General features: G+C 43.1%; 3 protein-coding genes across 4 annotated transcripts; 2 read left to right on the top strand and 1 right to left on the bottom strand.

Moving 5' to 3' along the window:
• Positions 1-21: 21 nt before the first annotated feature.
• On the top strand, positions 22-4,336 carry LOC121306938 (Ig heavy chain Mem5-like; the record flags this gene model as incomplete). Its single annotated transcript, XM_041238964.1, has 5 exons — positions 22-358; positions 2,512-2,829; positions 2,998-3,102; positions 3,638-3,708; positions 4,175-4,336. Coding segments are annotated over 5 exons (858 nt in total), but the record flags the coding sequence as incomplete, so codon positions are not given.
• Positions 4,337-5,294: 958 nt separating this feature from the next.
• LOC121306986 lies at positions 5,295-12,880 on the top strand. Its single transcript, XM_041239040.1, has 8 exons — positions 5,295-6,113; positions 7,005-7,050; positions 7,173-7,360; positions 7,957-8,286; positions 8,699-9,061; positions 9,436-9,564; positions 11,255-11,316; positions 12,339-12,880. Exons 1-8 carry the CDS (start codon positions 6,095-6,097, stop codon positions 12,423-12,425), a joined length of 1,224 nt encoding a protein of 407 aa, XP_041094974.1. The 5' UTR covers positions 5,295-6,094; the 3' UTR covers positions 12,426-12,880.
• A 70-nt stretch (positions 12,881-12,950) lies between these two features.
• Positions 12,951-14,838, bottom strand: LOC121306987 (protein S100-A1-like). 2 transcript variants are annotated; one of them, XM_041239042.1, is made up of 3 exons: positions 14,732-14,838; positions 13,931-14,072; positions 12,951-13,462 (listed from the first exon to the last, which is right to left on the bottom strand). In XM_041239042.1, the coding sequence occupies exons 2-3, from the start codon at positions 14,066-14,068 to the stop codon at positions 13,307-13,309; spliced, it is 294 nt and encodes a 97-aa protein (XP_041094976.1). In that variant the 5' UTR covers positions 14,069-14,072; positions 14,732-14,838; the 3' UTR covers positions 12,951-13,306. The 2 variants fall into 2 exon arrangements, with proteins under 2 accessions (XP_041094976.1, XP_041094975.1); XM_041239041.1 differs by having other exon boundaries at positions 13,931-14,075; positions 14,732-14,837.
• Positions 14,839-16,026: the final 1,188 nt, after the last annotated feature.

The raw sequence follows: 16,026 nt of genomic DNA, 5'->3' as shown, positions 1-16,026 counted from the left end.
ATCTATATAATTGTTTGTTTTTCAGATGGGCTGGCGGAACCAGTAGTCCCGCCGTTACACATCGCGGAACCGGGCGGGAATATCACGCTGAAATGCAGCGCTGATACAAGTAACGCTTATTATTATGCTGTTACCTGGTACCGGCAGGAGCCGGACGGGCGAATCCAGATCGTCACATCCCTGAGCTCTGGCTACTTAAAAGATGGTCGGTATTCCGGAACACTCGACAACAAGAACGGACAGTATAGTTTAACCATTGCGAACCTCAGCAGAACCGACTCGGCCGTGTATTTCTGTATAGCGAGAGCAGCAGCTCTCCTGTTCGCACCTGGGTCCAGCACCAAACTCGTTGTATCAGGTAAGTACCGTTAGAGTAACTCGGTTCTGGAACAAGGAATCCGTTTTGCGCCGATTTAAAACGAGTTTTGGTTGTTTTTTGAAGTAAGGCGAGCGGGGTTTTGCTGGCTGTGAAAGGGCGTAACTTGTTGATGTAAGTCGGAGGGAACACGAAGCCGCTTTTTCAGGAACATGTGGCTTGAAAGCTGGTTCCAGGAGACCCCCCCGGGGAGACCTAGTTTGAGGATTGTTGTATCAAACCCCCGAGTCTCTCTGCCTAGTGTGCCGCGCAGCGTCCTGAAACCTACAGTCTCCTGAAACCAAGCTGCAAGCCGCAGGGCAGCGGCTCCGCGTTCCCTCAGGTTTAGATAGGCATTGTGTCTGGAAGTATAGACCACTGGAATAGATGCATCTCGAATTGATAAAGCAATAGCGTGTCTGAAAATGCATTTCATTGTTGCCGTATGAAAGCACCATAGTTAAGCATAGCAGTGTAATAAAGCACAGTGAAAGCATTGTAAAGCATAAGCAAACATTCAAAAGCACAGAGAGGGCTGGTAAAGCATAGGCAAGCATTGTAAAGAACAAAGAGGTCTGATAAAGCACAGGGAAGCATTGTAAAGCACAGAGAGGTCTGGTAAAGCATAGGGAAGCATTGTAAAGCACAGAGAGGTCTGGTAAAGCATAGGGAAGCATTGTAAAGCACAGAGAGGTATGGTAAAGCATAGGCAAGCATTGTAAAGCACAGAGAGGTCTGGTAAAGCATAGGGAAGCATTGTAAAGCACAGAGAGGTCTGGTAAAGCATAGAGAAGCATTGTAAAGCACAGAGAGGTCTGGTAAAGCATAGGGAAGCATTGTAAAGCACAGAGAGGTCTGGTAAAGCATAGGGAAGCATTGTAAAGCACAGAGAGGTCTGGTAAAGCATAGGGAAGCATTGTAAAGCACAGAGAGGTCTGGTAAAGCATAGGGAAGCATTGTAAAGCACAGAGAGGTATGGTAAAGCATAGGGAAGCATTGTAAAGCACAGAGAGGTCTGGTAAAGCATAGGGAAGCATTGTAAAGCACAGAGAGGTCTGGTAAAGCATAGGGAAGCATTGTAAAGCACAGAGAGGTCTGGTAAAGCATAGGGAAGCATTGTAAAGCACAGAGAGGTCTGGTAAAGCATAGGGAAGCATTGTAAAGCACAGAGAGGTCTGGTAAAGCATGGTAAAGCACAGAGAGGCTGGTAAATAGGGAAGCATTGTAAAGCACAGAGAGGTCTGGTAAAGCATAGGGAAGCATTGTAAAGCACAGAGAGGTCTGGTAAAGCATAGAGAAGCATTGTAAAGCACAGAGAGGTCTGGTAAAGCATAGGGAAGCATTGTAAAGCACAGAGAGGTCTGGTAAAGCATAGGGAAGCATTGTAAAGCACAGAGAGGTCTGGTAAAGCACAGGGAAGCATTGTAAAGCACAGAGAGGCATGGTAAAGCACAGAGAGGTAGGGAAGCATTGTAAAGCACAGAGAGGTCTGGTAAAGGACAGGGAAGCATTGTAAAGCACAGAGAGGTCTGGTAAAGCATAGGGAAGCATTGTAAAGCACAGAGAGGTCTGGTAAAGTGTATTATAAAACATGGCAAAGCAGGGTAAGCTGTGGTAAATGCAAAGTATAACCATGGGAAAAGCACGGGGGAGGGGAACTGCAACATTGCCGCGCAAATGTACCCTGGAGAGCTGCTTGTATCAGGGTACCGTGCAGTAACCCTTTACGGGTTTTGCAATTGACACCCTGGTTTTTGTAGGTTCTATAAAGAAACATTCTTAAATACTGGACACGAGAAATGAGGGATTCTATAGAATGCGTTCAAAGGGTTGGAAATAGAATCATTAGAAGTTCCATAATTCGAATTTTCATATTTGCAATCCCTCGGTATAAAACGTGTAGCCCTTTGCAGTCCAAAACGCATGTTTGATGCGAGACAAAAACTGACAAAAACAATCAAACAATAGGTGTGATGATGATGATGATAAATCTGTTTCAGTTATAATAGGAGGATAATAAGAACACGCTTTGGGTTTACAATGAGAGTGAATTGCAGAAAAGATATTAAGATTAACGATAACATTGGTCCCTGACGTCAAATACTTGACTTCGTTTTTCATGGTTACTAAACTTGTATTTATTTTTTTACCCAAAGACCCGCTGACTGTCCCGAGTGTCGAGTTATACTCTCCGGGTCTGTTTGATGGCGATTCGGACAGGACCGAGCCGGTTCCGCTGCTGTGTTTGGTGAGAGACACGTCTCCGGGGCGGCACCGAGTCCTCTGGACTATCGGCGCCGAGGCAGCCGCGCCGGGCAGCGGGGAGGACGGAGAGATCGAACCCGACGGGTCCTATACCCTGCGCAGCTACCTCACAATCAGCGCGGATCAATGGAGCAGCGGCGCTGTAAAGTGCGAGGTTTACAACAACAGCAACGTCACGGAAAACGTCTCCGCTTCACACCGAAGGCAAGGTGAATTACGCAGCGGAAGAGTCATTATTTGAAATTTGAGGATAAAAAAGTTACAATGTGAAACAGCTGCTTGTGCATATTCTGTTAAAGACCAATAATAATAATAATAATAATAATAATACATTATAAGGTGCGTTGTTAATGTCTGTGGCGCATGTTCTGTTGCAGACTGCGTTCCCGTGTGGTTTTACGCACTGCCCGTCGTTCTCCTGCTGATTCTCGTCGTGGTGTCTGTGGCCTGTGTTTACAGAAGACTTCATAAAACTGAAAGCGGTAACTGCTGGACACTCTCTCTCTCTCTCTCTCTCTGTGATCGCTGGTGTTTCTGCATTTGAAATGATCCGCATGTCTTTACACACTAGACCCTGTAACGTATATATCAGCCGTATTTACTTTATTGCATTTTTACTGAATTATGAAGTCTGAGTTTAATAAACAGACCTGGTGGTCCGGTGATTAAAGAAAGGGGCTTGTTATCCTACGAGGTCCCCGGTTCAAATCCCAGCTCAGCCAGTGACTCACTGTGTGGGACCCTGAGCGAGTCACTGAACCTCCCTGTGCTCCGTCCTTCGGACGAGACGCAAAACAAACGAGGTCCTATTGGAAGAGACTCTGCAGCAGCAGCAGCAGTTGTTGACGATGCAGAGTTCACCCCCCCTGGTCTCTGCAAGTCGCTTTGGATAAAAGCGTCTGCTAAGGATGATAATAATATATAAAAAGCCAGCTGTATTTATTTGATTGCATTTTTACTGATCTATAAATTATTAGTATAATAACGTGTTTGTTTGTTTTATATATAAATCTATAGATCACAAACCCAGAGACGCGCCCTGCCGTCCCCAGCGCGCCGCCCGACTGAGAACAGTCCAGGATTACTCGGTAATCAATCTGATCGAGGGGTTTATTTATTGATTGATAGACAAAGAGAAGGGGAATCGATACCTTTCACTGGCCTAACTAAATAATAATTAATCACAGGCTTTCAGAACCTCAAGGGTCTCTTCTTCAGGTAAAAGCAGGAAAGAGAGATTGTTGTTTCCATGTATCAAAATGTATTTATTTCGAATTGCATTCGCTGGAAATACACACAGGAGCTTCAGGCATGCTGTTTCACAAGATCATTACTTATTGCAATCTGCAATCTCAGTAGTGTCACTGACTGTAAACTACACTGTGTTTAAATGTGAAGCTTGCATTGTAACCCTGTGCTGCCCTGTAACACCTCTGTGAGTCGCCTGGGATAATAATAATAATAATAATAATAATAATAATAATAATAATAATAATAATAATAATAATAATAATGTGATCACTGCTGATCTGACCCCTTTCTCTTTCATTTCAGACAGAATACGCATCGCTCAATCTGTGACGGGCTCCACAAAGCAGAGGACTGTGCTCTATACTTTAGAACCAGGGTCGGGCTCGGTTCTTGTTTTTCAATTCACTGTGTATTTATATAGTAGTTAGTAAATACATGTGTAACACAATTCCAATGTTATTATGCATTGTTACAATGTACTGAATGTGGTCATCTTTGTGCTCGATATAACCCTATCCCTAACCCTATCCCTAACCCTATCCCACTAACCCTATCCCACTAACACTAACCCTTTTCTGATACAGCTGTGCAAAAGGGTTTCTACACTAAGCACTTTGTAACTATGCATGATACCATTGTAACGATGTGCCAGCCTGCATGCATTTACCAAATACACAGTAATGAGAGACACTGCATGTAAAATATCACCCATTTTTATTGAAATGAACTTTAAACAGCCGGACTCAAATTCAAGCAAGCCTGTCATGCTGCACGCCCACAAGTCTTTTTTTTCTTTTCTTTGTATTATTCTAAGCATCTTGTATATTATTATGATATCATATAAAACCCATATTTTGCTGTAATCCTAACAATAGCCTCTGTATTTGAATAATTGCACATTGAAAAAACAATAATAATAAATGTGTCCGTGACAAAGGATTGAAACAGTCTTCTTCGGCGTGTTGTTTAGAATCATGAGATGTGGTCCGTATTCAAAGGCGATGTTGTTGTTTGAAGATAGCGCTCACATTGATACAAGTACAGGAACACTGCAGAATCACATTGCAGAATCACACTGCAGAATATCACATTGCAGAATCACATTGCAGAATCACATTGCAGAATATCACATTGCAGAATCACATTGCAGAATCACACTGCAGAATATCACATTGCAGAATCACACTGCAGAATATCACATTGTAGAATCACACTGCAGAATATCACATTGCAGAATCACATTGCAGAATATCACATTGTAGAATCACATTGCAGAATATCACATTGTAGAATCTCACGTTACAGAATATCACTTTACAGATAAGAGCAGCTATAAGGTACAATAAAATCAATAGAAAATAAGATCAAATTCAAATAACAGCAAAAGAACGAATACAGTAAATAATTACAATTATGAGCGGGTTCGACTAAGAGCAGTTAACTTATAGTAAAATATGCGCGGATACGAGTGAAGTCCATTCAGAGCGCGCAGCAATAGATGAGAATGATTTAAAAAAAGAACAATTACAAAACCCGTGAGTACGGATACTTGTAAGAGTCAAATCAAGTACATGATATAGGAAGTAGTTCTAATTAGGTGCAGTATAACGAACGACTCCAGGGATCCGGGCGGACGGTTATTGAATCGATTCAATAATTAAACTATTTAAAACAGGGTTTGGAAGAAAGAGTCGGCTTTGGCCAGCCCTCGCCCCAGCGCTTTTGGGAAGGGTTTTATTTTGTGTTTCCACTGAACGCTAATGCCCTGATTTTGAAAGCCTGTTTTTTTTTTTCTTTAAAAAAAAAAGTCAAACCAGTTATCCAATAAAATGGGAAACTCAAGATGCATATCTAGTAGAAGCCGTCTTGAAACAATGCCATGTTTTTATTGATTATCAAAAGAGCGCGCAGACTTTACCCCAGATGCAAAAAGGCACCGATTCTAATTCAGCGTGCACGCTCGCTCGAGATATGGAGCGTGCTCATCTGCTGACGTGTCATATTCATATCTGATGAAAGAAAGGAGCTGTCTTCGTGCAGAAATACCCTTCTGTCGATTGCAGTCCAGTGGAAAATCACCTCGCGCTGAGAGAGCTCGTTGCGGGTTTTTACTGAGACCACGAGCCACACTGAATATCTTGTGAAAGCAGCGTGCATTAAACAGCTCCACAGCCTCTATGTAGATACACATGAACCACAAGTTAAAAATACACGCGTGCCCACATGGAAACAGTACAACAGGGTGCGTATATACATATTTATTTTCTTGTATGTTGGTTTGTTTGCGAGCATTTATGAATTTCTAAAATGACCACAACGTGTTTATTTTTAGAGCATATGCATAGAAAAACAAAACAGGAGGTTATTTTGAAGAACAAAAAAATATGAGCAGTGAGTTGATCAGACTTTTAATACGAGAAACAGTAGGATTTGTTTTGGCAAAAGAAATTGCGCATTGCAGAATTTGCTAATAAAAGCATTTTTCTATTTTACTAAGGGAGTTATTCAGTTAATAGCTAATACTAATATAGGTAATATATAATATAGTTAATATATAATATAGTTAATTTTAGATTTTATTCAAGCTGTTTTGAAAACGCTCATGGCATTTTTAAAATCATACAGTTCAATATAAGCTGTGCCGCTTTACGCGTAAAGGTCCACACAAGACTCGAGGTGTCGGGTTGCAGACTTGGCGAGCTTTTAGAATCGAGTGCCCGGTTTGCATGCTTCAAAACAGGAGAGGATGCCATTGATACAAAACGACAAGCAAATTCGACAACACCGACGCGTTGAAATGATCCTTAAACACGAGCCAGACTATTAGTTAATTGACTTTAGAAATAAAACAGAACCGGCGCGGTCTATAATGAGCGCGCCCCTTCCCTGCCGAAAGCCCTGTTTAAAAGGAGCTGTTTTCGATTGTAAATGAAACGCAAGCTCTGCGTGTTAACGCGGCGCGGTGGGCTGCAATCCTCTATTGACTGCAATAGCAACATATTTGCATGTGGATTTCGCTCCACGGCGCACGACAATGCAGCTGAAGCATTTCATACAACAACAAAAAAAAAATAATAATAGCCGTTAGTTCGAGTTTCAGTGCTTGAGGTTTATTTTTTTTTCCACTGAACAGAAGCACCAACGCGTGGTCGTTTCAGATGGACGGATCAATCAATAAGGTGCAAAACACCCCCATGCAATTTCTTTTATCTTTTGTTATATACAAATATTACAATATATAGAACTAGTGTTTTGAGACAGGAAATAACAGACAGCCTCTCTCTACTCTTGTGGCAATAAGTTCACCTTCCCCGAACCAGACCCGAGCACCACGCCTGTCTGACCCACACAGCACCGCCCTTCATTCCACTGCCTCGGGTCTGCAGAGCCCTGTGAGGCGGATTGCAAACGAGCGCCTTGTCTCCATGGAGCGCTTAGTGCGTAATAGAATGACCCGCATTCTAACTGTGGCAACTTTCTACTCTGAAGGCAAGTCTCGTTTCATTATTATTATTATTATTATTATTATTATTATTATTATTATTATTATTATTTATTATTATTATTATTATTATTATTATGTAGAAAGTGATTTACTGTTGCCAATGATAGTGTGTTTTTGCTGTTAAATTTTTCATGATATAGTATTATTATTATTATTATTATTATTATTATTATTATTATTATTATTATTATTATTATTATTATTATTATCTCCACAGTTGTTTTCAAACCGTCACTGTAAAATGCGACCATAATAATAATAATAAATAATAATAATAATAATAATAATAATAATAATACTTTTCGATTCATTGCCAGACCCGTATTAATAAGGTATATGTGTATTCTATAGCGATATGGTTTCAAATATACACGCTTTCCATGCAGTGTAAGAAAGGCTAGACGCGTGGAGCTGCTAAGCAGAGACACTTGCTGTCGTGTGCTATCTGTTTATCAAAGTTATTATCAACTCATGCTGTCTCTGTCTGTCTATGTATTATTATTATTATTATTATTATTATTATTATTATTATTATTATTCATGTATTAATTTATATTTTTGATTTATTTTATTGTTGCAGTTTTTCTGTTTCTCAATGCAAATCCCGCTTATTATTTCGCTCGGGTCGGACAGCCCGTTACCTTCTCCTGTGTCTTCAAAGGGAAACTCCAATCTACCGATCGACTCCACTATTTCCGAGACAACCCGAGCGGGGGAGTGAGCGAGCTGTTCCCTGGTCAATGCGGAGATCCGGGCTCCCAATGCAGGATCACCCGCACCGTAGAGGACAATAGAGTCACGCTAACAATCCGGGACACCCAGAGAAACGATAGCGGGAGATATTACTGCGCTGAACGGAGTGGCAGCTACCTGAGATTCTCAAACGCGTCCGTTGTGATCGTGTCTGGAGGTGAGTTTATAATGCACTACTGACTAATAATAATAATAATAATAATAATAATAATAATAATAAATGTACGATAATCAATTCAAACTTCTGGAAAAACGTTCGCTAGCACTTTTCATGAAGTGTGTGTGATTACTGTGTATTTAAGAGATACTTTGTAAATACTTCCCCATACCGGTAACAAACATTTCCACATTCAGTACATTGTAACTATGCATAATAACACTGAAGTGATGCTTCACACCTGCATTTACTCAGTAACCACTCTGTAAATACACAGTAACTAGAGACGCTGCGTGTTAAGTGTTGCCAAACGTTTTACTGAAATATAATGTAATGACCCTGATGGCACTATAAATTCAATGCTATGAAATGCAATTACGTATAGTTGTTTTGTATTATTATTTCGTTTCAGATGATTCCTCTGTGAATCGGTCAGTGTCTATCCTGGGCCCCCTGGCTCTCTCCGGCAGCTCGCTCGATTCCAACGCGACCCTGACATTAGTGTGTCTAATCCAAGGTCTCTCCCCGCCCTCGGTCCTGGTCCGTTGGTTCATCTCCGGTAACCTCACGGAGGAGGGAACGCCGAGCTCCTGGATCACAGTGAAGCAGGGCGGAGAGGGAGAGGGAGAGGGCGAGAGCTACGCCGCTACCAGCCCCCTGACGATCCCGGTGGAGACTTGGAGAAACGGGGATGAGTGCGCATGCGAAGCGCAGTTGGACGGGAACACTTCTATCCGCAGCGGGAGCATTTCATACGCTGCGATTTACGGGGCGGGTCAGTAATCTTTTAATTAATGAATCATTTAGCCAAAGCGACTTAAAGAGACTAGGGGGGCATCAGCACAAGGAGGTTTAGTGTCTTGCTTAGGGTCACACAGCGAGACAGTGGCTGAGCTGGGATTTGAACCGGGGACCTCCTGGTATCAAGCCTCTTTCTCTAACCATTGGACCACACGGCCTCTTATTTTGTGAAATGTATGTTATTAAAGAACGATCCTTGCAGAGTTATTCAGGATATCCCGTGTAAACATGTTAACGTGTAACTGTAATTCTTATTGTAATACCTGCCGTGTGATTGTAACGGGAATTGTACACAAATGGAATTGAAATGTCATTAAACGACTCTGTTGTGATTGTAATTGAACCCAGGTCTGGTTGCAGAGCGGTGCCTGGTTCAGTACGCCGTGTTCTCCGGGGTCTCCCTCCTCGCTCTCTCCGCGGCTCTCTCCGCGGCTCTCTGCGGCTGGGCGCTGTGGACCCGCCGCCGCTTCAAACCAGGTACCGTCCCGGCCGCTCACCCCCCTCCTCCCTGTGCGCTGGGCGAGTTTATAGCGCTACAGACAGTGATGGTTCTGCAGCGGGCTAGCGAGTCAGCGCACCGCATTGTACATCTCTGGAGATACGATTTAATTACTGATAGAAACACTTTCAAAATATTATTATTATTATTATTATTATTATTATTATTATTATTATTATTATTATTATTAATGCTAAAATTATTAGGACTGTGATGATCAATATAATTATTGTTATGCTTTTAATATTATATGAATACTAAAATTATTATTATTAGAATTATGACGATGGTATTATTATTATTATTATTATTATTATTATTATTATTATTATTATTATTATTATTATTATTATGACGATGGTGATAAATATTGTTATTATTATTATTTATATTATGCTATTAATATTATATCACTATTAATATAAACACATATTTATATTATTAATAATGGTGTTGTTGTTCACATGTATTTTGTATATACTGTATTCACATACACACACACACACACACACACACACACACACACACACACACACACACACACACACACACACACACACACACACACACACACACACACACACACACACACACACACACACACACACACACACACACACACACACACACACACATACACACACACACACACACACACACACACACACACACACACACACACACACACACACACACACACACACACACACACACACACACACACACACACACACACACACACACACACACACACACACACACACACACACACACACACACACACACACACACACACACACACACACACACACACACACACACACACACACACACACACACACACACACACACACACACACACACACACACACACACACACACACACACACACACACACACACACACACACACACACACACACACACACACACACACACACACACACACACACACACACACACACACACACACACACACACACACACACACACACACACACACACACACACACACACACACACACACACACACCCACACACACACACACACACACACACACACACACACACACACACACACACACACACACACATACACACACACATACACACACACACACACACACCACACACATATATATATATATATATATATATATATATATATATATATATATATAGATAGATAGATAGAGATAGATAGATAGATAGATAGATAGATAGATAGATAATAGGACCCCAGTGGCCTGTGATTAAGGGTAGGGATCTCGTCTCTCATTCTCAGTCTCCGCTCTGCACCCCGAGCCAGCAGCTGGTATCACTGCAGAGCACTGCTGCTTCATTTCAGCGCAGTTCTAAAGCACGGTGACACAGTGTCTGTATTATAAGAAAGTCATTAAGAAGCAGGTTACCGGCGGCGCTGTTACCAGCCGCCTCTCCCTGCCGTTTATTCCCGCCGACCCGGGAGACGCTGTTGGTATTTTTCAATAGCAGGGGTTCCCAACTCCAGTCCTGGGGGTCCAATTAAGCAATTTAGGGTACAGCTGGAACAAAAACCAGGAGGGACACTGGGCCTCCAGGACCGGAGTTGGGACCCTGGGCCCTGATCGATAGACACACAGCCTCGTTCTGATAAACTGTCAGTGACATCTCAACTTTGCATTGCCAGCGTCCACTGAAGACTCCACCCCTGTAACTTACAAAACGACCCCCGGCAGCGGAGATGCAAAGGTAAAGTTCCCATGTTCAGTTTTTGCACTAGACTTTTGTCATTGTTCTATTTTTACAAACTCGCTGGTTATCTCAGTTGTTTGCTAATTTTATAATTAAAAACACTTTTTTGTCACTTTTTTAAATTTCAATTTTATAATATTTTGTATTAAACCGGTTTTCATTAAAGGTTGCGCGTGTGTGTGTGTGTGTGTGTGTGTGTGTGTGTGTGTGTGTGTGTGTGTGTGTGTGAAGCGCTTTGGGATCCTATAGAAATGTGTATTGTATTGTATTGTGTTGTATGCAAGTCAATGGGATTCACCGTCTCATCTGTTAAAGTGATTCGCTTCTATAGTGAAGCGATCAGCGCACCATGTCCAGTGTGCAGAGGGTGAATACCGAGACAGAGTCGAGGTTTTTGATACTGGTGCATTCAGCGGTCTATTCTGACTAGTTTACGCGCGATTTACGCGCTGGAGGAATAAATGGATTACACGCCTGGTCAATACAATACCATATATCGTTATGGAAGACGTTCTTCCAGCGCGTAAATTGTGCGTAAACCAAGTCAGGAAACACAGCTATCTGCGTATTCTGGTAAGAGCTGTCCTGTGATAAGAGAGGTGGGATTTTAGAAGGGTTGTCCTGGATTTGAACCCTTTCGTGCATGCAATCTAGACAAGAGCTGATAAATATATATTTCATTGAGAAAATGTTTCCACCAATCTCTTTTATATGGGGGGAGGGCATGGCATCCGGTTCACCCGAGGCTGTCACGCATTTGCTCGCTAGTCTTCCACATGTCCTCCATCTACGGTCAAATTTTTTTTTTGTTTGTTTGTTTTTTTTATTTTTTTATGCGTCCCCGTGATGAAAGGGTTCACGCAGCCAATCAGTGGCCGGCTGTGACGTTTGCATCACTGCAGAAAGCCCTGAATTCAGAATCCCAATGGAAAGCTATTGGCTGAGAGGTTCCGCTATTGGTCTGTGCTGTATTATTATTGATTATATATTCTTTAATAAACCCTGTTGATCTCTTGCAGAGGAGAGGTGAAGAGGACAGCCTGGTCACCTACGCGAGATTGGAGTTTGAATCCCAGAAGAAGAACCAAATGAAGAGACGCATATAATAATAATAATAATAATAATAATAATAATAATAATAATAATAATAATAATAATAATAATAATATTTGTCCAGTAATGATTTTGCTGGGGGGGAGGACCTACCTAATATAAAAGAGGTCAGTATGAGGGTGTGGGAGGGTGGAGTTTACTGTCTGACGTCAGTGATAGCCTAAGTATGTGATTATTGTGTTTCTAGACAATTAATTCTTTTTTGATCCAGGATCCGTGTAAATAGTTATTTGCTGATAGAACTTTTTTTTTTGTTGCTTTTTGTTCACAATTAAAGTATTTGTTTCTTTTAATCCTCACACTGCGTGCCGGTCAGTCTGTCTGTCTGTCGGTGTGTCTGTGTGTCTGTCCCAATCCTTTGTGTGGTGATGCTGCTGCGGTCTGTTTCACTGCAAGGCACTGTTAACATTGGAATCGCTCAAACCACTTGTACTTTCAACATGCCACCACCAGAGGGTACACCGGTACATAAAAAAAAAAGCTGGTGAACAGACCAGGCATAATTCACAGCGCAGACGTCACCAACAGAGTCTTTATTTTTCACACATTTTGACACATCGAAAAGCAAGCAGCTGCAAATTCTCCATTAAAAACAATCAAGCGACTTCTGCAGGAGGTGCAGCACAGCAGCTGCGTGCTATCAGAGTCCCCTTCCTATCTCACCCCAGCTGCGCGACGCACTCCTGCTTCATCTGGGCTGACAGATCACCAGATGGCTTCCAGTCAGAAATCTCCAGTCTGTGCAGAGCAGGTCCGACAGTGGGGGATTCTCAATTGTACTGGGTATTAGGATACACCCCTCTTTCTCTATCCCGCTGTGCCCCATCGCCTCCCCCCCTCCCCTCCCAGGCTTGCACCCCTCTTTCTGGGGGTCTCATTGAGTATGTGTGCACCCCCATTTCCCCTTGCCGCTGTACCCCATCGCCATGATCCCGATCAGGCCCCCGAATTCCTTCAGGTCCACCTCCCCGTCTTGATTGGTGTCCAGCATGCGCAGAAGCTCGTCCACGAAACCGGTGCCGATGCCTTTCTGCTCCAGCAAAGAGAGGGGAGAGAGGGGCCAGAGGTGAAACACACTGCACTGCACAGAATGTCATTACCCCTGAATGTAACACAGGACCACTGCATCGCTATTGTCTGTCTGCATTGCCATTGCAGTGCCACTGTCTGTCTGTCTGTCTGTATTGCCATTGCAGAGCCACTGTCTGTCTGTCTGTCTGCATTGCCATTGCATTGCCACTGTCTGTCTGTCTGCATTGCCATTGCATTGCCACTGTCTGTCTGTCTGCATTGCCATTGCATTGCCACTGTCTGTCTGTCTGTCTGCATTGCCATTGCATTGCCACTGTCTGTCTGTCTTCATTGCCATTGCAGAGCCACTGTCTGTCTGTCTGTCTGCATTGCCATTGCAGAGCCACTGTCTGTCTGTCTGTCTGCATTGCCATTGCAGTTCCACTGTCTGTCTGTCTGTGTGACTGTCTGTTTGATTCTCACTCACACCCAGCGGGCCGGTCAGCTCTGCCTGCAGCAGCCTCTGCAGCTCTCCACGGCTCAGCTTGGTCCTGTCTCCTTCCAGCTCTGCATACTTCCTGAAGAGATCGATCACCGACCTGAGCACAAGCTCCAGCTGAGACATCGCACTGCTGGGAGAGAGGAATGGTGAAGCGCAGGGAAGAATTGTAAAGCACAGAGAGGTATGGTAAAGCATAGGCAAGCATTGCAAAGTACAGAGAGGTATGGTAAAGCATAGGGAAGCATTGTAAATCACAGAGAGGTCTGGTAAAGCATATTAATAAACAAACCATGGTAAACTCACCCTTATAAAAGTGTCCCATAGTAAAAGCACAGCACAGTGTGATAAAGCACAGAGAATAAAGCATAGGCAGTTTTGTTAAATCATATTAAAAAAGAAAGTCGGACTTTTCCTGGTCAGTTTCTGCCTTGGCATTGAAAGCAGGAGACCCCGGATAATTGGTCCTTGATTGTAGAGGTGAAGGGAAGATGGTTTTTCTTCTTTTGAAATCAGAACAATAACCAATGGATTTATTAATAACTGTTGATAAGTATTGTGCATACAAGTTTCTACACACCCCCACAATGGAGCATGTCAGCGATAAATTATTATTTACTTGAATAAAAGTCCACCTTTTCCTTTTGGAGATAAAATGCAACCCAGTTTCAAAAGTGTTTGAACAATAAATTAAATTAACAATTCAAAAACAACAAAAACACAGGCATTTAAAATGACAGGGCAGGAATCTTGTAGGATTTCAAAGATAATTGATTAGGTTTGACTTACCTCCTTCTTTTAGCTGAAAAAGTCTTTCCTCTGAACCTCAGCTGTAGTTTTAACAGTTAGGTTTGTTCGATGTCTTTTCAACAGGCAGACTCCAGCTGACACATAAGTTACAAGCACCACACCCAGGACAGGGCAGGCTGCATCCCACGCCTGCTTGAAATATTTGTTATTTTAACTCTTAAGGAAAAGTTTAGTCACTTGCTCAGGAAACTTCAAAAGTCCATCCTGAAGAGAAACTCTAGCAGTATAGGAAAGAGAGCTCCACTCTCCACACCGCAGAGCAGAGTATAGGAAAGAGCTCACTCTCAACAGCAGTATAGGGTATAGGAAAGAACTCCACCCTCCACACCGCAGAGCGCTCTAGCAGTATAGGAAAGAGAACTCCACTCTCCACACCGCAGAGCGCTCTAGCAGTATAGGAAAGAGAGCTCCACTCTCCAGCACTCTAGCAGTATAGGAAAGAGAACTCCACTCTCAACACTGCAGAGCGCTCTAGCAGTATAGGAAAGAGAACTCCACTCTCCACACCGCAGAGCGCTCTAGCAGTATAGGAAAGAGAACTCCACTCTCCACACTGCAGAGCGCTCTAGCAGTATAGGAAAGAGAACTCCACTCCTCCACACTGCAGAGCGCTCTAGCAGTATAGGAAAGAGAACTCCACTCTCCACACTGCAGAGCGCTCTAGCAGTACAGGAAAGAGAACTCCACTCTCCACACCGCAGAGCGCTCTAGCAGTATAGGAAAGAGAACTCCACTCTCCACACTGCAGAGCGCTCTAGCAGTATAGGAAAGAGAACTCCACTCTCCACACTGCAGAGCAGAGCGCTCTCCACAGCAGTAGCATAGGAAAGAGAACTCCACTCTCCACACCGCAGAGCGCTCTAGCAGTATAGGAAAGAGAACTCCACTCTCCACACTGCAGAGCGCTCTAGCAGTATAGGAAAGGAAAGAGAACTCCACTCTCCACACCGCAGAGCGCTCTAGCAGTATAGGAAAGAGAGCTCCACTCTCCACACCGCAGAGCGCTCCAGCAGTATAGGAAAGAGAACTCCACTCTCCACACCGCAGAGCGCTCTAGCAGTGTAGGAAAGAGAGCTCCCCTCTCCACACTGCGGAGCGCTCCAGCGGTATAGGAACGAGAGCTCCACTCTCCGCACTGCAGAGCGCTCTAGAGCATCAATGCTCTTCCAGTTCCTAATAGCTAGCTGATCTTAAAACTCATTGATTCCAGTGATCCAACACCAACAGCACGGCTCAGTAACCCATCCCACCCCCTCATCGCTCTCCGCATAAAC

This window comes from Polyodon spathula, chromosome 51 (assembly GCF_017654505.1).
Source record: "Polyodon spathula isolate WHYD16114869_AA chromosome 51, ASM1765450v1, whole genome shotgun sequence".
NCBI classification, from domain to species: domain Eukaryota; kingdom Metazoa; phylum Chordata; class Actinopteri; order Acipenseriformes; family Polyodontidae; genus Polyodon; species Polyodon spathula.
The sequence above is the reverse complement of the archived record's forward strand: the minus strand, read 5'-3'. Positions and strand labels throughout refer to the sequence as shown.